The sequence below is a fragment of the Oncorhynchus nerka genome, linkage group LG22 (assembly GCF_034236695.1).
Source record: "Oncorhynchus nerka isolate Pitt River linkage group LG22, Oner_Uvic_2.0, whole genome shotgun sequence".
In the NCBI taxonomy this organism is placed as follows: Eukaryota; Metazoa; Chordata; class Actinopteri; order Salmoniformes; family Salmonidae; genus Oncorhynchus; species Oncorhynchus nerka.
In genome coordinates, this window is record NC_088417.1 from 71,946,343 (window position 1) to 71,970,823 (window position 24,481).

General features: G+C 41.4%; 1 protein-coding gene and 2 long non-coding RNA genes across 4 annotated transcripts; 2 read left to right on the forward strand and 1 right to left on the reverse strand.

Annotated features, from left to right (window-relative positions):
* Nucleotides 1–2,447: 2,447 nt before the first annotated feature.
* Nucleotides 2,448–5,071, forward strand: LOC115104684 (zinc finger protein 473 homolog). The gene is made up of 3 exons (XM_029626036.2): nucleotides 2,448–3,421; nucleotides 3,536–3,895; nucleotides 4,114–5,071. The coding sequence occupies exons 1-3, from the start codon at nucleotides 2,839–2,841 to the stop codon at nucleotides 4,689–4,691; spliced, it is 1,521 nt and encodes a 506-aa protein (XP_029481896.2). The 5' UTR covers nucleotides 2,448–2,838; the 3' UTR covers nucleotides 4,692–5,071.
* Nucleotides 5,072–5,435: 364 nt separating this feature from the next.
* On the reverse strand, nucleotides 5,436–12,095 carry LOC135563816 (uncharacterized). Its single transcript, XR_010460555.1, has 2 exons — nucleotides 12,008–12,095; nucleotides 5,436–7,097 (listed from the first exon to the last, which is right to left on the reverse strand). It is a non-coding gene; the product is annotated as an uncharacterized LOC135563816 (long non-coding RNA).
* An 89-nt stretch (nucleotides 12,096–12,184) lies between these two features.
* On the forward strand, nucleotides 12,185–21,484 carry LOC115105618 (uncharacterized). Of its 2 annotated transcripts, XR_003859892.2 has the most exons (4): nucleotides 12,185–12,355; nucleotides 16,180–16,385; nucleotides 18,919–19,385; nucleotides 19,670–21,484. It is a non-coding gene; the product is annotated as an uncharacterized LOC115105618 (long non-coding RNA). The 2 variants fall into 2 exon arrangements; XR_003859891.2 differs by lacking the exon at nucleotides 16,180–16,385 and having other exon boundaries at nucleotides 12,194–12,355.
* Nucleotides 21,485–24,481: the final 2,997 nt, after the last annotated feature.

Here is a 24,481-nt window from a genome sequence, read left to right on the forward strand (position 1 = left end):
CTCCCTGTATGGGTTTTATGGGTTTTGCACATTCTGTGGGCTATACATCAAGCAGCCTGCACGGTAGTCAGCGCTGAAAGCAAAAAGATCGATTCTGATTCAGCACCCACGGCCGTGAACAGCGCCACGTCAGTTTTTCAACGTCATAAATGTTAACAGCGCTGCGGTCAACGCTTCAGCACCATGAGGATGAACAGCGCTGCGGTCAACGCTTCAGCACCATGAGGATGAACAGCGCTGCGGTCAGCTCTTCAGCACCACGTCCGTGGACAGGGTGGTTTTCACACCCTGTCCACCCAGGTCCAACAGGCTAAGGGCCTCTTTACACTACATAACCCCCCTCTGAGTGGTACAGTGTAAAGACAATGGCTCTCTCACACCACATGTCCCTGCAATAACTTATTTCTTAATAAATGTCAGTGTTTCCCTTCTTTTTTTTTTATATATATATACATAATTTGAATCGCTATCCTTGTTTAGTTTGTCTATCAATGGAGGCTTCTTAGAGGAGCAAGGGGAGGACCATCCTCTGTGAATTTCATAAAAATAAAAACAGTGAAACATTAAAAAAAAAATCCTTTTTAGATAGAACTATACTAAATATATTCACATCACTAAATAATTTATTAAAACACACTGTTTTGCAATGAAGGTCTACAGTAGCCTGAGCAGCACTCTGTAGGGTAGCACCATGGTGTAGCCGGAAGACAGCTAGCTTCTGTCCTCCACTGGGTACACTGACTTCAATACAACACCTAGGAGGCTCATGGGTCTTACCCTCTTCCATAGACTTACTTTTCCCCCCACGGAGGGCAGAGTGTCTATGGCTTTTCGCTACTCCCTTGTTCTTGATTGATGAATAAGATCACTAATTACTAAATAACTCCCCTCACCTAGTTGCCTACTAGGTCTTCATTGAAAGGTAAAAACAAAAACCAGACACTACTTGGCCATTAATGGAATGAGTCTGACACCCCTGTAGGCTTTTTGACCGCTTGCTCTGAACAGCTCTAAATGATCTGTGTCATTGTGTGGCTGCAGGTGAGAGGCCTGTTGACTATTTGGAATTCCATTCCCCTTTCGCCTTAAGAATTGCTCAATTAAAGGAATTCAAATTAATATCATAGGAAATTCTGCTCTCATCTTTGCAATCACTAAAATACAGTGGTGTAAAGTACTTAAGTAAACATATTTACTTCACTTTACTATTTAGATTTTTGACAACTTTTACTTCACTACATTCCGGAATAAAAGTATGTATTTTTTACTCCATATATTTTCTATGACACCCAAAAGTACTTGATACATTTTGAATGCTTAGCAGGACAAGAAAATTGTCTAATTCACACTTATCAAGAGTGTTGGAGCATGCCCCTGGCTATCCGTAAATAAAAAATGTAAAATAAAATGGTGCCGTCTGGTTTGCTGAATATAAAGAATTTGAAATTATTTATACTTTTACTTTTGATTCTTAAGTACATTTTAGCAATTACATTTACTTTTGATACTTAAGTATATTTAAAACCAAATACTTTAGTAGGATTTTACTGGCTGACTTTTACTTTTACTTCAGTCATTTTCTATTAAGGTATCTTTATTTTACTCAAGTATGACAATTTGATACTTTTTCCACCACTGCTAAAATACGTGGTAACATTAAGCAAGGAGGAAGGAAATGTAAGAAAAGTCAATGATGGAAAATGATAACAATAACCTTAGGCCTACTACTGTAGCAGCAACAACATCAATTGCTCATCATCATCCTCCTCATCTATCAATCAATCATACAGTCAATAATAGCATTTTGTCTAACAAAGGCATAAGATACACCGCCTATTTTATAGCTGTAGGCCTACAGAATTTCAACGCCCTTTAAAAAGGTGTCAATTCCTCTTTCCTCACAATGATCACACTAATGATTTACTCACTCTGATTTGCCAGTAGTCGTCATTTCAAGGAGGGTAGGAAAGGAAGGATGCATTATGCGATCTCATACTCGCGGTTTCCACTAGTTACCATAGCCACAAAGTGTATCGTAAAAATTAATGAAAACAAAAAGTAGGCTTTTGGTATTAAAAGGTTAGACATAAGGTCAGCAGTGTGGTTACGGTTATGGTCAAGGTTTAAAATCAATTTTTAAGAAGGGAAATTGTAGAAATAGGTGGTGGGGGGGGGGTCATGACTTTGTGGCTGTGGTAACTAGCCATTCGAACATGACCATTTGATTAGAAAGAGATGGCCAACAAACACTCAAGCCAGAGTTTAACATTGCGTTGCTTTTCACTCAATGTATTTCACACGACTTGATAAAAACACAATATCCAACATGTATATTACACATTCTGAGTTTATGTTAAACGTATTCTACTTATATGATCTATCATATAATCTCTTGAAATATATTGCTGGTATAGGCTACAATGTGAAGGTATAGACAACGGTTGGCCCTAACAGCAAACAGGAAGAAGAAACTTCCGTTATTATTCAAGGAAATATGCTAACTGGAAAGCATGCAACAATTCTTTAAATGCCATTTGAAATTATAGTTTTCAATTATTTTGTGACTAAGTGTTAGCTACAGACTAAATTATGTACTTGCTAGGTAAGTGAACTAAACAAGCAGAGGGACAGCGTTCAGTCAGAGGCAAGGGGTGGGAGTTAGCAGCTTTCACCAAACAAACGTGGGCACACTTCCAGATGCACTCAGCCAGTTGTTTAACATACAGGACAAGCTAAAACACGTAGCTACTAGCTATCTTGTTTGAAAACATCTCTGGACTTTAGTAGTATTAATAACTCATGACTTGAGGTCAGAATTTGTTCGAGGGTAACACGAAAATGTCGGCAAACGTGAGTCCTCCAAACACGGCGTTGGTAGCAGAATTATCATTTTCGTTTCAGGATGAATTGACTGCTACTATACAAAATGCATTAGGAGTAGCAGTGGAGGTAGCGGTGGTTGAGGTTACAAAACTAGTCGGCCAAGTGTTGAGGGACGTGCGGGATCAAATGCACGAGACGCTGCGGGACAATAAGTCACTAAAGTTTCGCTTGCAAGCAGCCGAAATTGAATTATGTGCCGCGCGAGGAGAGGAACGTCAAGTAGAATCAATAATAGGGGACAAAGCCAGTACCAATAGTAGAATTCAACAGGTTCATCAGCAGCTGAATTCTCTAAACGTCTCACAAAATACAATCAAATCAGGAAGAGAAGGAGAGCATGGGGTTCATGAATCCAATCAGTCTCTTCATACAAAAAATGTTGAGGATAGGTATGGAGGATTTGAATCAGAAGTTGCTGATATCCCTGCATATCTTAACGAATCGTTTTGTGAGATCCGTGAGGATGGACGTATCTGCACTCAAGATATTAAACCAGATTTATTGGGCAAGTCGACTTTAAGTCAAAGAGATGCAGCTGGTAAGTTGGACTGTCATTCACTACTGTTGGAACTATTCACATTTTAAATGTTATGTAATGTATCGTTTCCACAAAGCTATGATGCATGATCTCCTTATCGATATTTTGTTACAGGGACTAAAGCGGTTCTCCCAAACATGTACTCAGACACCCATGAAGATGCTGAACATTTTAACAGAGCATGCACAGAGACAACCGCAGGACATGACACATCCACAGTTGACAGCCATCCCTTCCCTGAAGTTACCACAAAGAATGCAGAGGTGAAGTGTCTGGTTGAAGTGAAGGTGGAGTCTGCAGACCTGGGATGCAGTAGGAACTCTGGTTCCCACACCGAAGGAGGAGAAGAGGACTACTGTCCAGACAGTCTCTCCTTGGCTCAAACTAGGCTGCTGGAGGATTGGAGGCCGGAGGCACTGCAGCTCCCTCACAGGGATCCAGACTCATTCACCCCCTCCACTAGCCACTCTCTATGTAAGTCCCTCACTACAGACTGGTTTCCAAACACAAATTAAGCCTAGTCCCGGACAAACAAAAAAAATCAACAGAGAATGTTTAGTCCCAGAATAGCCTTAAGTTGGGTCTGGAAAACCAGCCCAAAGAGTTCTGTAGTAACTGGATTTGACCTCATGTTAGGTGACAATGATAGTTTTTCAAGTGGTTAATCCATTTTCTCTCATTTGACTTTGTAGCGGACTCCCCAATCTTCAACCCAGACATTCCAGACTTGGACATCCTATCGTCTTCTTCAGCCACAGGTCTCCATGCAGGCTTTGGTAAGCAGCAGTACCCACCCAGAGAGACTGCTGGGGCCTCCACCTCTCACTCACACCAGATGTACAGCCCTCAGATAGATGAAGTGAACAACATGGCTGCAGCACAGCACATCTGCAAGATCTGTGGAGAGAAGTTCCATCTGTCTGAGGAGCTGCGGCGACATCGTAGTCTTGTTCACCCGAAGGATATGAACAAGCTCCCCAAGCGCAACCTCTACCCCCCTGGGCGGAGCCCGTACCACTGTTCCCTGTGTGGTCGAGACTTCAACCGCATGGAGCACCTGAAGATCCATCAGCGTATTCATACTGGAGAGAGGCCTTATGCCTGCACAGTGTGCAACGCACGCTTCCGTCACTCTTGGGCTCTCACAAGACACTTCCGCATTCACACAGGAGAGAAGCCCTACACCTGCAGCCAGTGTGGGAAAACTTTCCGAAACTGTGGGGGGCTGCGATTTCACCAGCGCACTCACTCAATGGGAGGGGTCGGCTGATAAGGTCTTCATGAAAGACTAATGGAAGGAAAAACAGGAAGCAAGGAAAGCACTGGGGATATACAGAGACTGGTAAAAAAAATGGTATTAGCTTACTGTACGTGTTAAAATAAATTTAGTCTGTCTTTTAACGGAAGGAACAGAAATAATTCAAATTGGGGGCAAAGGGAGCAGAAGTTTGAGTGCAGCACAGTTGTGGTTCATACAAGGTGAGGTGCATCATTGATGATGTATAGACAAATGTCCGGCTTGAAATATCCTGTTAAATATGACAATCTGTTCCCATACACATTTACTCAGCTAGTGTTTTGTACGATGGCTTGCTTATTTTACTGTTGCCAACTGACATGTTTCTGTATTAAAACCCCACAAAACAAATACATCCTTTGTCTATCTCTTGCCTAATGTATTCTGTCATATCAATCACATTTGCAATACAGAAACATGATCTTCAAACATTTTGTTCCTATGATTCTAGTGTCATGTACAACAGCATTGGCTAATAACAGCTATGTAAATAACAGGGTCAAGTCTAAAAAGGAGCATTACTGCCAACTACTGTACTGATCTGGGAGTTCCTCAATGATTCAAATCCATTTTTATGTCACATGCACCTAATACAACTTATAGACCATACTGTGAAATGCTTACTTTACAAGCCCTTAACCAACAACGCAGTTCAAGAAATAGTTAAGAAAATAAGAAACTAAAGTAAAAAATTAAAGTAACAATCACGAGGCTATATTTTTATTTATTTAACCTTTATTTAACTAGGCAAGTCCAGTTAAGAACACATTCTTATTTACAATGACGGCCTATCCCAACCAAACCTTAACGACGCTGGGCCAATGGAACTCCCAATCATGGCCAGTTTTGATAAGCCTGGAATCTAACCAGGGTCTTTAGTGACGCCTCTAGCACTGAGATGCAGTGCCTTAGACCGCTGCAGCACCCAGCGGGGTACCGGTCGGTATTCAGTCAATGTGCGGGGGTACAGGTTAATCGAGGTAATTTGTACATGTAGGATTCAGCTTTAGTTAAGGATTTTACAGTTCCTTCAAAGTATTCACACCCCTTGACTTTTTCAGGGGGGGGGGGGCTTGCATGGCTGAGCCTCGTGCCGACAACATCAAACATCCTTTCCAGAGAAGTCAGGAGGACTTTGAGGTTGGTATCAGCCAGACTAGGTGTTTATAGCTTAAACAGAAAAAGAGGAGAACATTTGTTTTTTCCATTAAAGTTTATGGCCCCTTTTATTGCCATTGAAATCCACTGGAGATTATTTCAAAAAATGTATTTCAAAAAGTATAAATGCTATCAAAAATGTATATGTTTTAAAGATGGATTCGTGTTCATAGCTTAAATTGTTTTAGCTCTAGAGCAGGATAAAGAAATCAAATAAGAGTATGTAAGAAATCCAGAGTGATCTCGCCACTAACAAGTACTACGTGGTGAACACCTGCCTGCCTACTGCAGAACAGAGACCAGTACAGCTCCTCATATTTCCTGCAGTCCTCACTGGACTGTAAGCAGATCCAACAGAAGCGGTACTGGCAGCTGAAACAGCACGTATTTACATTAGTGATGGGTCGTTCACGAACGAGTCGGCTCTAAGAGCCGGCTCTTGTAGGTGAACGTTGGGAGCCGGCTCGCATATCAGAGGAGCCAAATCTTTTATAAAAATATTTAAAAATGAAGATATGAATAATCAAAAGATTTAAATGAATATAATTAACTAATTCAAAGAACAAAAAAAGAATATAATATTTGGCCTAAATGCTCAAACACACACATTCGTTCTGACTGTCTGCTCAGACTAACAGCCTCACCTGTTGTTCCTGTCAATCAGACACTCAGTGTCAACCAATGAACCAAAGAAGCGTGAGGGAGGGCTGAGCCAACTCACTCACAGTCACACATTTAGCAGCGAGGAGAGAGAGGAAGGACAGCTGTGAAAACAACAGCTGGAAAATGAGTCGGATGCACAGTAGCATTTGGATGCATTTGGTTATGCAGCTAACATAACCAAAGCCATGAAAATGTTAAAATGGACCCATCATCCATGTCTTGCCCACACAATACACCTGATTGTAAGAGATGCTCTGAAGGTGATGAAGCCCACTGTGGATAAAGTGAAAGCCGTGGAATACTTCCACAGGAGCACAGTATGTGCTGAAAAACTAAAGTCTACACAACGCCAGATGGGGATGCCTGAGCTGAGGCCTAAACAAGACTGCACTACAAGGTGGAATTCAACATTTTATATGTTGAAGCGGTTTCTTGAGTCAAAGGATGCCATCATCTCTACCCTGGCCATTGTCAATGCACCTGTTGATGCTCTGACCCAAGAGGAATGGGAGGTGGTGGTGGAGGTGTGCAGAGTCCTGGAACCCTTTGAGCAGGTCACTGTGGAGATCAGTGGAGAGAGGTACGGTAAGCAGTTATTACTACATCATTATTTAATCCAGTATTATATATGTATATGAACAGTAGATGAGAACGTAGTATCAGTAGACAAAACATGAACCTGAACTAATAAGTTACTGTTCTCTCTTTTCAGCTATTAGACAGCTTCAGAAATGATACTCCTGTCTAAGGGTCTGCAGCGAATCACAGCCAGCCGCCAGAGAGAAGCAAATGTAACCACAGGACGTGACAGAGTTGATGGACACACTATGAAAGTTCCACAGAATGGAATATAATCACGTGCTATCAGAAGTTAAGTTTAGGTTTCAAATCTGCCGATGTGCCCTTGAGCAAGGAACTTAAACAAGCCCAATAGATAATCTTTGATACTGTTAGAAATTGAGAGTTGCCCACCCTTGCAAAAGGCCTTCCCTAGTTACCACAGACAAGTCATTAACCATGCACATTTCTACAATTTATCTTATTACATTATATTTGACATTTTAGTCATTTTGCAGATACTCTTATTCAGAGTGATTTACAGCAGCAATTAGGGTTAAGTAGTAAGGCTGAAGCAACCGACGGCAGACAGAAGTCGAGGCAGGTGCATCTGCTACAGCCACTGATGTGGTTTTTCAACAGAAAGGCTCAGTGCAACATGGCAGTGTTGCCATTGCTTGTAAATGTCTCCGACTCCCATATCACACACTCACAAATTGTACATACAGTGCCTTGCGAAAGTATTCGGCCCCCTTGAACTTTGCGACTTTTTGCCACATTTCAGGCTTCAAACATAAAGATATAAAACTGTATTTTTTTGTGAAGAATCAACAACAAGTGGGACACAATCATGAAGTGGAACGACATTTATTGGATATTTCAAACTTTTTTAACAAATCAAAAACTGAAATATTGGGCGTGCAACATTTTTCAGCCCCCTTAAGTTAATACTTTGTAAGTCGCTTGAGGTATGTCTCTATCAGTTTTGCACACCGAGAGACTGAAATTTGTTCCCATTCCTCCTTGCAAAACAGCTCGAGCTCAGTGAGGTTGGATGGAGAGCATTTGTGAACAGCAGTTTTCAGTTCTTTCCACAGATTCTCGATTGGATTCAGGTCTGGACATTGACTTGGCCATTCTAACACCTGGATATGTTTATTTTTGAACCATTCCATTGTAGATTTTGCTTTATGTTTTGGATCATTGTCTTGTTGGAAGACAAATCTCCGTCCCAGTCTCAGGTCTTTTGCAGACTCCATCAGGTTTTCTTCCAGAATGGTCCTGTATTTGGCTCCATCCATCTTCCCATCAATTTTAACCATCTTCCCTGTCCCTGCTGAAGAAAAGCAGGCCCAAACCATGATGCTGCCACCACCATGTTTGACAGTGGGGATGGTGTGTTCAGGGTGATGCGCTGTGTTGCTTTTACGCCAAACATAACGTTTTGCATTGTTGCCAAAAAGTTCAATTTTGGTTTCATCTGACCAGAGCACCTTCTTCCACATGTTTGGTGTGTCTCCCAGGTGGCTTGTGGCCAACTTTAAACAACACTTTTTATGGATATCTTTAAGAAATGGCTTTCTTCTTGCCACTCTTCCATAAAGGCCAGATTTGTGCAATATACGACTGATTGTTGTCCTATGGACAGAGTATCCCACCCAGCTGTAGATCTCTGCAGTTCATCCAGAGTGATCATGGGCCTCTTGGCTGCATCTCTGATCAGTCTTCTCCTTGTATAAGCTGAAAGTTTAGAGGGACGGCCAGGTCTTGGTAGATTTGCAGTGGTCTGATACTCCTTCCATTTCAATAGTATCGCTTGCACAGTGCTCCTTGGGATGTTTAAAGCTTGGGAAATCTTTTTGTATCCAAATCCGGCTTTAAACTTCTTCACAACAGTATCTTGGACCTGCCTGGTGTGTTCCTTGTTCTTCATGATGCTCTCTGCGCTTTTAACGGACCTCTGAGACTATCACAGTGCAGGTGCATTTATACGGAGACTTAATTACACACAGGTGGATTGTATTTATCATCATTAGTCATTTAGGTCAACATTGGATCATTCAGAGATCCTCACTGAACTTCTGGAGAGAGTTTGCTGCACTGAAAGTAAAGGGGCTGAATAATTTTGCACGCCCAATTTTTTGGTTTTTGATTTGTTAAAAAAGTTTGAAATATCCAATAAATGTCGTTCCACTTCATGATTGTGTCACACTTGTTGTTGATTCTTCACAAAAAAATACAGTTTTATATCTTTATGTTTGAAGCCTGAAATGTGGCAAAAGGTCGCAAAGTTCAAGGGGACCGAATACTTTCGCAAGGCACTGTATATGTGTGTACATTGTACTATTAATTTGGGGATCATTTGTACATATCCACTGTATACATATGAATCACAACATTTGTAAGAAACTAATCCACAGCCGTTCTCCCAGCATGCCACGTTTTTACTTTGTTACTGTTTAGGTCTATACTGAAGGTTATTCACAATATAATATTCCAATAATATAAACACAACATATGTAAACATCCAAGCATAAAGATCAACCCTGTCCAGACCGGTTTGGATGAATGCATGGAGCCATTCAGAGATGCACTTTGGCTGCGTTTAGACAGGCAGGTTTATTAAGTAATTTTTTTAAACTAATTGGTATTTTGACCAATCTGATCAACTCTGAAAAAGATCTGATGTGAAAAGATATGTGATTGGTCAAAAGACCAATTAGTGGAAAGAATATCAGGATTGGGCTGCCTGTGTAAACAGCCTTTGTAGCCTACTCTGTTACTTAACCAATTTCTGTTTTTAATGTGTGCACTAGGGCATAATGACTTTTGTATTTTGTACCCACATCCAGACACAGCTTGTTTGTGTGGTGACTTTTTTAGGGATGGGAGAGATTATCTGAAAATGTATTTGTAAGGCTGTGGACAGGTCAAGGTTATCAGGACAGTAGCCTATTATGCCCAGTCTTAAATCGTTGGATAACAAAAGTAGGCGGTGTGAAGGTGAACGGAAAGGCACTGGAGCGACGAACCACCCTTGCAGTCTCTGCCTGGCCGGTTCCCCTCTCTCCACTGGGATTCTCTTCCTCTAACCCTATTACAGAGGCTGAGTCATTGGCTTACTGATGCTCTTTCATGCAGTCACTAGGAGGGGTGCATCACTTGAGTCTCTGACGCGATCGTCCTGTCCGGGCTGGCGCCCCCTCGGGCTCATGCCGTGGGGGAGATCTCTGTGTATTATACTGGCCTTGTTTCAGGGTAGTAAGTTGTTGGTTGAAGATATCTCTCTAGTGGTGTGGGGGCTGTGCCTCCTGTACTCCCTGTTCACCCATGATTGTGTGGCCATGCACGCATCCAACTTAATCATTAAGTTTGCAGACGACACAACAGTAGTGGGCTTGATTACCAAAAACAACGAAACAGCCTACAGGGAGGAGGTGAGGGCACTCGGAGTGTGGTGTCAGGAAAATAACCTCTCACTCAACGTCAACAAAACAAAGGAGATGATCGTTGACTTCAGGAAAGAGCAGAGGGAGCACCCCGCTATCCACATTGATGGGACAGCAGTGGAGAATGTGGAAAGTTTTAAGTTTCTCGGCGTACACATCACGGACAAACTGAAATGGTCCACCCACACAATGTGGTGAAAAAGGCGCAACGGCTGAAGAAATTTGGCTTGCCACCTAAAACCCTCACAAACTTTTACAGATGCACAATTGAGAGCATCCTGTCGGGCTCTCCAGAGGGTGGTGCGGTCTGCACAATGCATCACCGGGGGCAAACTACCTGCCCTCCAGGACACCTACAGCACCCGTTATTACTGCATTGTCGGAACTAGAAGCACAAGCATTTCGCTACACTCGCATTAACATCTGCTAACCATGTGTATGTGACAAATAACATTTGATTTGATTTGAAGGCCAAAAAGATCAAGGACAACAACCACCCGAGCCACTGCCTGTTCACCCCGCTACCATCCAGAAGGCGAGGTCAGTACAGGGGCATCAAAGCTGGGACCGAGGGACTGAAAAACAGCTTCTACCTCAAGGCCATCAGACTGTTAAACAACCATCACTAATACAGAGGCTGCTGCCTACATACATCGAAATCATTGGCCACTTTAATAAATGGAACACATCACTTTAATCATGTTTACATATCTTACATTACTCATCTCATATGTATGTAATGTATTTTATACCATCTGTTGCATCTTGCCTATGCCGCTCGGTCATCGCTCATCCATATATTTATATGTACATATTCTTATTCCATCCCTTTAGATTTGTGAGTATTAGGTAGTTGTGGAATTGTTATATTACTTGTTAGATATTACTGCACTGTCGAAACTAGAAGCACAAGCATTTCGCTACACTCACATTAGCATCTGCTAACCATGTGTATGTGACCAATAATATTTGATTTGGGAGAGATTGAAAATTCAAGCCCCTTGGGTGCTGCCATAGATTTACATTAGAAGTGCCCATCAAGGAAGACTCACCTGCTTCATATAAAATGACGTCAAATCAATGTTACATCTACCGTAGCTTTGATTGGACTGATCATGTCAACATCATACTTTCAAAATCTTAGCTAGCAAGCAGCCATCATCATGAATCAAGTCGACAATATACTGGCAAATCCTTTTCATATGAAGAAAAATGATAGATAAAACGAATCGGTGCTCATCGGCCATAAGCATTGCACAAGTTGGATATCGCAAATTCAACAATGAGTGGTTTGAAAGGAATTAGTGGCTAACTGCAAGCATTGCAAAGCAATCACTGGACTGCTATTCAGTGGAGATGGTGTGTGGTCCATGTCTGGGCTTAAAGAACACGCTCTGTGTTTTGTTAGACACCTAACTATATTTACACAATATAGCATGGGGGTGTAAAGCCATAACATACGTTTTTCCAGCAGCAGACTATGATCAATAACGTCAAAAGCCGCACTGAAGTCTAACAAAGCAGCCCCCACAATCTTTTTATCATCAATTTCTCATTGGGAGTGGAGACTGCGTTGCAGGAGGATGCTGTCTTCGGCTTCCATGGCTCACGACATGCGACCATCATTGATTGCCATGCTCCTCTTGTTGTGCTCCTTCGACTCCGCTATCCGATGGGGGAGGAGAGGCAGAAGATGGCTCCCCTGGCGAACAAACTCCGGGCAACACCGGTCAGTCGGATAACGACAAACGACAAGACATAGATGCATCCAACATGCGCGAACGCCGTCCACCCAACGGCGTAGAAAAGGTAAATATTCCACTACGTTTCCCCCAGTTTCTTACGTAGGCTGGCGACCTACGTGATTAAGGAAGCCACATCAAGCCTATAATCCTCAGCAAGCAAACAATTGCTGCATTAGAAATCTGTGATCCAGTTCGTCCGGAAACAAAATGTAGTAGATACAGCTCCAATAGCGCTGGAACCGTTCATTTACTTCTCCAGATAAAGAGGGCTCCCATTGGAAAACTAATCTGGGACTATGTTAGCAGTTTAGCGGCTCTTTCGAGCGAACTTTAACCTGTCAATTAAGCGGGATTCCGGGAAAATAAATAGCGGTCCTAGCTGTTAAAAGCTAACCGCGTTCCGTAATCCATGCAAAAACAAGCTTGGCATTTATATTTAACAAAGATTGGTTGTGTTTTAGTTAAAATAACAAACCGAGTGTTTCCAGCATAGTGTTCAGCTGCGCACTCTGATGACGTAGGGAAGGTATGCCATCCATTAACACTAAGCTCAATCAATGTATAAGCAAGTGCAAGCAAACGAGCTGCGGCGACATAGGCCTTTGTTCAGCACTTTCAAACTGGACACCGACAGAAATGCAGATCGGTGTTAGTTCAGATAAATTCAGCAAGATGTTGAGGCGTTTACTGCAGGGTAATTTAGATATTACATTTGGCACCGGCTGCCATGTGTTACCGCATCGATATTATTATTATTATGCCTATGTGGTCAAAAAAGGAAGGGAACAATCATGAGGATCTACTTACAGGCAATAGGCCTATACCGATGCAGAGACGGCATTGCACAATCAACACAACCCTCGTAAAATCAACTTGAATTACTTGGGTCTATTACTGAACTTTCTCTGGAAAACATGGTTACAGACCGAACAACATAGTATCCCGTCCTTGTGGAGAAAAGCATATGAGCTAATTATAATAAACAAAATAAGCAAAACAAAGAAATGCATCATTCCAACATTGCCTAAAAATATGAATTAGATACTAATGAGACAGACCTATATAGGCAATATAACAAGGGGACGATGAGAGGACGAGGCAAGCCATAATTTTGGTTAAGACATTAATGAGCGAGCTCAGACAGACAATATGCCTATTTGCTCAGCAAATGGACAGCGACAGAATTCAGAACATGGGCCGTTCTTACAGTATTCTCCCTGTACACTAAGTCAGAAAATGTAGGATAAATAACAGGGGCATATAATCAGACAATGATGGCTTTTACAATATTCGATGATGTCATTTTTCTAAAATTGGCTATAGTATAAAACACATTTTTTTTTCACCTTTATTTAACGTGCACCACCAAGTCAGAACTGTAGGCTATAGGCTAAGATCTGAGAGGGAGAGGGAGACTAAATGCTTAGGGTGAGACACATGGGCTACTAACAGCTTACTACACAACATACACTAAGTATTACTGTCTTAGCTACAGTATACATATATCCCTGGCATATTACATAATTTATACAGCAGCATACAAGACATAGGCTTATTTTTGGACCGTTGTTGTGCTGTGCTCACTTGAACAGGAAGGTGGCGTGGCAGACCTTCTGTGGGCACACTTTGTCATTAAAGTTTGGCTTTCTCTGGATATATGGTACTTTCAAGATAACTGGCAACTCAGAAAAAACAAGGTTGAATCATGACGTCAGTGATCTTCAGGTCTTAAAGTCGGAGCTCTAGAAAGAGACCAGAGTTCGCGATTTGGAATTCCAAGTTGGATGACCGTTCAAAGCATATTTTCCCAGTCTGAGTTAGTTTTTTCCCGAGTTCCCAGTTGTCTTGAATACACCGAAGTTAGATATTTCCAAGTTCTGATTTCTAAGTTCCCAGTTGTTTTGAACACTGCAGAAGTCATGCTGGATTGACAGCTGGCCAATCTATTCAACCTTTTCTGTCCCATGGTGTTGCGTGTGAATGTTTATCCTTTTAAGCTTGGAAAAGTGACTCTTTCAGACAGATGTTTTAAATACTTAAACCCAGACTTGGACCACACACTCTCTCCTTGAATAGCAAGCAGGGGAAGCAAAATAGTGATTGCTTTGCATTGCAGTTAGCCACTGGTTCCTCCCAAACCACTCATTGTTGAATTTGGGATTTCCGACTTGTTGGTTAATGTTTATGTCCAATGGCGATGAGCACCGATACGTTTTATCTATAATTTCTCTTCATTTGACAAGGATTGAAAAGGATTTGCCAGTAGATTGTCAAGCGTATTCATGACGATGACTGCTTGTCTAGCTAGCTACCTTGCTAGATAAGATTTTGAAAGTATGATGTTGACATGATCAGTCCAATCAAAGCTACCTTAGATATGTGATTTAGCATCATTATATCTATGGCCAATGACCTTGAGCCTTCGTGGATGAGCACTTCTAATGTAAATCAATGGCAGCACCCAAGGGGGCTTGAACTGCCTAGCTCTTCCTGAAGATTCTGCAGTGATGTAGTGTCCCCATGAGTGACAGAACACTGAGCCAATCATGGTGCTACGCTCTGTGCTTTCGATGGCTGCCCCTCCACCACAGAAATCACTGAGCTAGTCTGAAACGCCTCCATGTTTGTATGCAGCTTTATTAACTCAAGGATTATTATTCATGTTTTTACATTGTTTGCAAACTGATAAGCATGAAGTAATGCCAAAATAACATGCACATTTTTTTGTTTCTTTTAGTTAAACAGGTACGGTGGTTCTTCACTGTCGTGCGCACATAGATCCCGTGAAAAATGTGGAATTCAAAGGCCTGTCTAACTGATTCGCCGGCCCTGTAACATGGTGTCCCATATTAAGTACTACTGCTTGGATAGATAGGAGGTAGAGGGCTTGCAAGCATACAGGTATAGATTCTGTACTGTATCTAACTCTATGATTCCAAGTCTTTGTAAGTCATTACTTGGCACTGATTGTGCAACCCAAAGACACATCATGTGTCACAGTGTCACACACTGTGAACAGACTGTGTGTGAAACACTCTTTCTCCTCATAGGCAGTACTAAAATGAGTTGGACTTACATTGTGTCCAGGTTCTCTTCCTTCTCCCAAAGTGTGCACTTCAATACTTTTTTTTCATGGATTTAGCAATGGAAACGCCCTCCTTTCAATGCTTACACCAATCCTATGCTTTTCAATTCATGACAAGAAGTGCATTCTTAGGGAGAAGGGTGGAGAATTGGGACGTAGCCCTTGTGTGCTCTCTCAACCACCTCTATGCCAACAAAAGAACATATAGGATACTCTACGGCATGACATTTAATTCTATTCATATTGTAGTCCCATCCTCTCCCACTGAGTTCTTGTATATGACATGTTGCTTGTTGCAAATGTGGAGGAAATTAATTTATTACATACTATGCTGTTTAATTAGACATACTATGCTGTTTTTTACTTAAAGAATTTTACGTTGTTATATCCTAGTATTTTTTACTGTTATAAATCTGTCTTGTGTGACTTAGTCATAAATCCGAGCGTACAGATTTAGGAGCCGTTTGGGTACGACCGCAGTATGTGACCTGTGTTTACAATCGCCAGGAATTTAGCTATGTGGGAATTGCAGAACATAGAATGGTGGCGATATCAGCTATCTTGATCTGCACAGATGAGCTAAACTACTTTTTACAACTCTGTTCACTGGCACTGTTTATGCACATCTGCTAACTGTCACATAGATACGAGGATGTACTTTCTATAAAAGGAGAGAGCCAACTGTTCATTGGGCATTCAACTCTGAACTATATGAGTAATTATTGATTACTCCATTGTTGCAAATCTCATTGTTGCACTTCTTACTGTTTGAAGAAATCTACAGTCTCTTTTCTTTTGGTTAGAATTCCCATCACAATTTGGCAAAGACATAGGATGGCTAACTCCGTCTCCTGTTCGTTCCCGGGGTGACCGAGGTTATCTCCGCGCAGAGGCTGCGTTAGACGTGGCTCAGGGAGCCCACACTAAGCGGAGCAGAAAGGGACCTGCCTCGAACCCGGCAGGGAGCGTTAGTGGACGGATACGCCATCCCGAACATACGGAGTTAAGGGTGAGACTGATTGTCTTTCAAACATCATAGAAAATCCTGTTCTGGGAACAGATTGTGCACTTTAGGTCTTTTGTTGGCACAAAAGACACCCCTAGTTAGAAATTCAGTTATTTCTAATAGGGGAAGTCCTATAATTTTTAATTAGGAACTCTGTTGCAGCAGAGATATCTTTAATTAAAGGAGAAATTCTGGGACGACTTGCCCTGTTGGAGCAGGTTAGGGGGGTTCTCTGTTGAGCACAGAAGCAGACATGGGATGACATGACATGGTTACGAGTTGTGTGATCCCAGGGCACAATCCTGAGATAGAAGTTAGAAAAACATTCCTGCAGGTTAGAAAACATTGTTAAAGAAAATAATTGAATCAGTGGACTGGTAGAACAGTTGGTTACGATTGGGAAACGAGCTATAAATTTAAACCCTACATGGATATTTGCATTGGAGGAACTACCATGTGGGTACAAAATGTAAAATGACATAGAGTGATTAAAACATATTTTGAGGGTGTGTTTGTTTTTGTTTCCTGAGTGTGTGTGTATTGACGAGATATTTGTATTATGGATGGACGATGGACCCTAATTTTGGTAATATGTGTTGTCAACAACATTGATATTTGAAGCGTGAGAATGGTATAAGACATTAGGTCTCCCATATTCTCCAGTAGTAAATTGTCAGAAGCTTCAGTATTGGTTATAATACAAGGTATCAGGTGCCATGACCAATCAACAGGCACAAATACCATACCTACTCTCCGGGGAAGTGGGTATCACTACCTTGGAAAATGGTTAAGATTGGCATATATTAAAACCGTGAGTGAGGAAATCTAAACACCCTGGACACCGTTGAGAGAGGCACAGAAATAACCACCATTGAAATGTCATCCATTGTCTCTGACACTCCCGTAAAAGTAGGAATAGAATTGGTAAACTATAGCAAAGCCATAGAGGCACTTAAAGAAGTGTGAGAACATTCTACAGATTCGGCTCAAATATGAAAAGAAATCTAATCATGGATAAAATTGGGAAGCATTTCCCTGCTGACGGAAAATGTCAATCTAATAAAGAATTGAGAGATGCTATTGTGAGTTGGCCCAATGACATAAGAGAAAAATGTGAAACATCTGAAAGAGCTCAGCTGTGATCTCGCAAATGAACACCAACCAGACAACGATTGGAATCCGTTTGGATGGGTTCAGTCATTATTTGGTCTTATTGGAGCTACAATATTCCATTGGTTGATTTATGGCTTAGTTATCTTTTTTTGCAATAATGCTTATTATATCTTGTGTTAAGAAATTGTGCAGTAAAACCGGATGAATTTCCTATGCCTGATTACATGTCTGATGGAGATGATGATAATCCATAACACCCATCTAAAAACATTGAGTTAATGGTGCAGCATGTGCATAGGCCATGCCCACGGCGAAGATTCTGTAAATGGTGCTCCAGAGGTAGAGTTAACCTTTTCACACTTGACTCGGCAGCGTGAGTTTTTAATACACATGATGTCAGTTACACAACAGGATAGTTCATCTGCACTGCTCTCAAGCTAGAGTGCTCAAATTTCAGATGTTTATTACAAAACGGGGCAGGCAAATGGCAGGTCCAGGGCAGGCAGAGGTCAGTAATCCAAGGCAAATTAAATCGGACAGAACAGCAGGCAGGGTCAGGGCAGGCAGAATGGTCAGAACCCGGGAGGACTAGAAAACAGAAACTAGAGATACTGGAAAACAGGAAAACACACTGGTAAGACTTGACAAAACAAGACGAACTGGCAACAGACCAACAGAAAACGCAGGTATACACAGGGGATAATAGGGGGAAATGGGAGACACCTGGTGGGGGGTGGAGACATGCACAAGACAGGTGAAACAGATCAGGGTGTGACACGCAGATCAAGTATGCAGACATTTGCGCATCTCCAGTCAGAACAGGACCTGCACAAACTTTTTTTGCATTTTCCGCTTCACCTTCATTCTTGTTTTCATTACTAAATGATAATAACTTTGAACATGTGTGCGTTTCTAACAAAGTAAGTGCCTTATTACATTGTAAAAGTTTCTGTATGCCGTTATGTTGTTTCTACTACAGCTCACAGTATGTATGGAGTATTAATATATGTGTGTGTATTCCTTATAACCGCGGACACGCAAGGTAACATGACTAATTTCATAACCTTTATGGTGTTTGAGTAAATCGTGCTTATGTAGCTACCTACATTCTTCTATTAGCTCTGTAAAACAATGATAATTGCGTCGGAGAAGTATTAGCTTGTGTTGGCTTTTGAAGCTACCCTGGCCTTATGACCATGGATTGTTTTCAATTGGCCTGTTTAGCATAGCCCTGTTCTGCCCTGCACCCTTGTGGAGCTCAACAGTTACTGTTTCTTACTGTTATATGACTCATATTATTGATTTTGACAATACAATTTTATAATTTTTATAGCAGTGTTACTTCTTTGTAATATTGTTTTATTGCTATATCCTGATATTGTATTCTAATTACTAATAATTCCTCTTTATTCTGTACTTTCAGAAACCACACATACAAACAGTATTGAACATTATTTGCCAATATCATAACTGGAACTGGACATGTTTGGAGTTGAAGATTGAGGCCAGGTTTAGTATCCTAGCGTTCATTCCTTAACAGTACTGGATGAAAACACAGCAAGAAAACACTTGCTGGAAGAGTGTGGGACTGCTGTACCAATTGTCCACATTCAAAGTGTGTCCCTTGCCGAGATGAGGAGCCAGCATGGTCATCACCGTTGGACCAGACACCCCAAGCACCTCCTAATGTTGGATGTCAATGGTGTATCCTGTGTAAACTATAATGTCCTGGACAAATCCTGTCTTCACGTCGCACATAACAAAGCACTTGACCACAAACCTTTGCCTTTTGGGTGGAACGCCAGCCTACACTTCCGTAACATCAGGGACTTATCAATGCATAGGTCCTTGGATGGCACAAAGACCCTACCAAATGCTAATGTCAAGCTGGTAAGAACATTTCCTATTTTGTGTAACGGGTCATTTAGGTTGGCAGTAGATTTGTTGACAAAATGCAGGCATCGCAGCAGAACTAGGAAGCGGCCTTGGGAAAAGAGGGTGGCAAAGAAGGGAGTTGCGAACATAGGATCTGTGCTCCAGTATTCTCTTATGGAGTTATGTTTTGCTATTCCCATGAGAAGGATTGTCACCAGGAAGGTATGCATTTCACTAATTGTGATTGTCACCCTTTTAGCGAGTTTCCCCCTCACTCCTGGCTCTCTCTTCTCCTGCAGCTCCAAGGCATAGCGGTTGGTCTCCTTTAGTATGTCTCCCACCAGCTCCTCTGTCAGAAACAGCATGAAGCACTCTGCCTCAGAGGGAAATGGCAAGGGGCTTTGCAATCCAGACTGGGACTCATCAAAGCAAACAGCAGGGCCAGGAAATGGCTGGCAGCCTTCCAGCTACCACAGACCTCCTGTACATTATCCACTGTCAGTCTGCCTCCGTCAACACCAGCATCTTCAAAGGGACCTCGGGCTTCGTCAGGGGTCAAGGGGTCCTCAGATTCAGGGTTCTCAATGGCTAGAAGGTTGGGGGGCAGCTCCTCATTGTCACTGTCAGAATATGATTCCTGACTTTGTCAGAATTGTACAAAATCTTTCCGCATTTGTGAGTTGTCTCCTTTTGAAAGACATTGCTAATGCTACAGCTTAGCTCACTAGCTACATACATAAAGAACAACACTGAATCGCTCAGAGTGAGAGTGAGAGGTTACGTGATTGACTGCCGGCACGTGCCAATTGTATCGATACATCCCTATCAGAAAATGTTTTGTGGTCATTTTTTATTTATATACTGTTTTATTCACGTTTTCAAGTACTGGTGACAAATCATGCATTCCGATTCTTGCATAGATTGTAATGGACACATTATGTGTGTAAAATACTTTTATGAAGGTTGTACTGACTATGATGAGCTAAGCTTATTCCAGCTATGTGTGGAGCCATGTTTGTTGAAATACAACGCATTCTGGGTTTCACGTAATCGTCTGTCGGACCAAGGATTTTATAATAAAATGAGGTGAGGGAGGGTTCACTCACTTTTCGAGTAAACTTCCAGAAGTGAATGATGGGATGTGAACGATGGTCGACGGACACACTGTTACAGGAATTAAATTCCTTTATGTTTTATTTAACCAATTCAATTAAACACTGCCCACTCCTAAGAATTTGTAAGACCCTTATTTGCATAAAATGGACAGAGACCAGTCTCAAAATCAATCCGTAGCGTTTATTCTCGAGAGTACTGAACACGATACAATTTACCACAGGTTATAAACTGAAAATGACGTCATTCGTTTTCGAACTGTCCCGTCTCTTCTCCACTCTGGTACAATGGCAGTATCTCAAGCCTTCCCGCATCGTCCCACACCAATTTAGATCATTTATGACTGAGCCAAGGTCTTCCTGTGTAGATAAGCATTCTAGCCAGTCTGACGATAAGTTCATTCATTTCTACCACGGAACAGTCAGTCATTGTTCTAATTCTTGATTATAATTACACACATTATATTCAGTACTAGGAATAAAATAACATTCATACATATACAGTACATAATAGTATTCTGATTAGTCAGTCCTGATTGAAATGTATACATAATTAGTCATTATTGATAAACAAAAATCCTTAACACACACCCCCTTCAACATGCATACTATAAACAGACCAAACCCATCTTGTCTCCTCTTATCTTTGGTTGATGAGAAAAAACAAACATTGTGGCGTGCACATACAACCCATCGTTGGATTACTTTCAATTTCTAGAAAGTTTTTTACTCAATTATTTAGATCAATGGTCAGCTCACCCGTGATGTGATTATTTTTATATAGTAATTGCTATTAGCTAATTCCTGCTTTAGTTTCTGTCAACCGAGAGTTATGAAAATATGAATGCTTATGTTACGTCAATCTTTCCTCAGTTAGCGCTAGGATAAATTTAGCCTACATTTTCCGGTTTGGATGATTGTGTTATGTTGTAGCTACTTCTGTGAATGTCTGAACATTGCATCCAAAAATAAACTGGTCACATTCTGGACATAACTATATAAGGACTGTGTTTGTGCAAAATGTTTCTGTGAAAAAAAACAGTGTGGTCAGCTCAAATGCTGACTGTTGCACCAATCAAAACTGGACGTTCCAAATAAGCATTCTAATCACATCGGTTTGAGCGTACGCTGCAGGGACCACTGTAGAATGATCACACCCATATATTGGTGGTGTGAAAAAGTTAAAGGCCACTACCATCATGGTGACCAGTCTTCTACTTTCCCTCTTTCCCCTCATGTTAATTCTTGTTTGATGGAAATGCTCGTAAGTCATTTCCTATTAGGTTGAGACTTAGTCTCAAAAGGGAGGATATGTGGAGGAAATGAATTCATTACATACTATGTGGTTTAATTAGACATACTATGCTGTTTTTTACTTTCCACCACACAAGTCAGGGTTTTGTTGTCCCCCGCAATGAAATGGGGTAGTAGACTGTGGATATGTCTCTGTCCATTCATACATTCGTCACACACAATATCTCAGACAGCACTTGCCCGCACTTGGGGGAATGATGCATCTTGCCATAGAGATCCAGCATTTAGATAATTATACTGATTGGCCCAAGGCAGGAACTATAGTAAATAACTGAAATGTGTTAATCACACGCAATATCTCAAAGCAGCTCAATCTTTGCCTTGTATACATACCAAGTAAACATTGTCAATTGTTAACAGTGGAGACAGTACCAGAGTCTCTGAAAGGGTATGACCTATGATATGGACTGGAAATAGTCTGATTCAGTTTCATTTTTCTGATGTGATATTTGAAGGCTACAAAAGTTATCTTTGGAAGAAAAGTATTTTCTATACAAGTTAATTTGCTCGAGACCTGAAACTGTGCCTTTCAACAAATCTATTTTGTGTTCCAACCCTCAGGAAACTATGAGAAGGTAGTTGTTCCACTGACCAACTGCAGTTCCACCATATTCCTTACACCCGTCTATTCCTTTTAAGCCCATGAGGGTGATTGTATGAGTGCTTACTTTGACTTAGGGTAAAGGGTAGGCGTAAGTCCTGATTGTCCACCCATCTCCCAAAATGTGCAGTGTCATGGATTTTATGATGGAAACTCCCTCGATAGCCAATGACGACATCAATTCAATGTTTATACATTTATGGTGGGGGAGAAGGGTGGATAATCAGGACACAGAAAGTCTCATTCACACTTCATTTGTCCTTGACTACCGTGGTGCATTAGACTGACCTCTTCTGTTTTAAGTTTCCACACATGCTAACCAATACATAAGTTGTGCTCCTTTTTCACAGATGTTTCAGGCTGATGACCTGTCTCCATAGCTGAGAGAAACAGAGGAGGAACATCACGTTGTCCCCAATTCTACTGCTAATGTTTCTAACTGTACTGATGGGGAAGAAGAGGGCAGACTTATCCACTATTGCGAAACTGTTCAGTCAAATTTACATTGCCACTTTGTTACCAGAAACAAGTCACATGTTCTATAAGGTGTTCTACAAATAGAATTACAATACAAAAATGTTTTTGCTCTTCAGTGAAGTTCTGCCAATTGTATGTTGGAAACCATTATCAAGGAATCTTAGTTGAACATGTTGTGTAAATTGTAACATGTTTCTTGAACACCAGTGATTCCAAGGACACGAATAACTGTTACCTGTAGAACAATGTCTCTATCACAGGTCACTAATACAATTATTTGTTAATTGTGCAGACTGATTGCTATGGCATGGGCATGACAAAGCAATGAACTAACTAAACACTTATCGGCTATTATGCCTCTGAATTTCCAGTCAACATTTGCAAAGAAAAAGTAATTATGCAGTATAGCTATACCAAGGGCTAGCGGCATTGACAGTATTGAGTCAAGTGTAACAGTATAACTTTAGACCGTCCACTCGCCCATTCCCGGGCGCTAACTAGCTAGCAGTTTCACATTCGTTACACAAGCAAGTTTTACTGTTTCACAAAATATGGTGTTGGAGGGGCAGTCAGGTGGACATCTCCAGTCAGAACAGGACCTGCACAAACTTTATCAAATGATAAACCAGCAGTATTTGTAAAGACTGTCTCACCAAGGACAAACTCAAATAGCCTACTGTAATGAAACGCGGCCTAAGGGGTTCTTCTCCCACGGTCACTGTGTGCCAAAATGTGTTCAATCAGAATGATTTCAGTAGATTGTCTTATCTACTTATCCCTTAAAATGCTGACATGTACACACAACTTGACACTTTCCAATGATGTGTTTAGAGGTTGTAAATGGCTTTGATTATGTTGCACAGCAGCTATCTAGCTAAATGACCACACAACTTGCTAGCTAGCTTATTGGCCTGGAAACTAACTGACCAAGGTGCTGAAGCTATTAGTTCAGAGAATACAATCAACACGTCCATATACTATTTTATACAGTAACAAACGAGTTGCTAACTAGTTAGCTAGCTACATGCAGTATATAGCCACAGAATTAGCTGTTAGCTAATGTTAGCTTGCAGTATTTTGCCCAATCTCTCCCCTTTTCCCACGAACTGCTCCCACACAGATGAGGAACAGTAACTGCTGGTCATAGCAACAGTAACTATGGGGTGGAGTTATGGAAGAGAATCAGCGAAACACCTTACAAAATGTTTGTGATGCAGATCGGCGCAAAAGTGAGTTAGATTAGTTAGGCAGTCAGATTTGACACTGACACCGGCTTATCCAGTGGGGCGTTATTGAGTGACTCGCAGCTGCAGCGGCACCTGCCAACAAACCAAGTGTAGTACCGGCACATCCGGTGTAAGTGTAGTACGGGTGCTATTGGGTGACTGTCAAATGACCTGCCAACCAGAAGCCAGCTAGGCCATTTATTGGATTTTGAGCAGAGAAAATCCTCTCGCTTCACCTTTTCCTCTGCACCTACAGTATGAACACAGAAGCACAGACAGAGTTAATCATGCAGCTGACCGAATTTACTTCTGGGTTACCAGATCCCTTTTCTGGATCCTTGCGATGTCCCTAACCTTAACCCCAACCCTAACCCTTACCTT

Excerpts from the sequence above, each read along its gene's own strand:
- LOC115104684 (XM_029626036.2), top strand. The coding sequence starts at position 2,839 with ATGTCGGCAAACGTGAGTCCTCCAAACACGGCGTTGGTAGCAGAATTA. Across the intron at positions 3,422-3,535 it reads AAGTCAAAGAGATGCAGCTG|GGACTAAAGCGGTTCTCCCA; the intron begins GTAAGTTGGACT and ends ATTTTGTTACAG. Across the intron at positions 3,896-4,113 it reads CTCCACTAGCCACTCTCTAT|CGGACTCCCCAATCTTCAAC; the intron begins GTAAGTCCCTCA and ends TTGACTTTGTAG.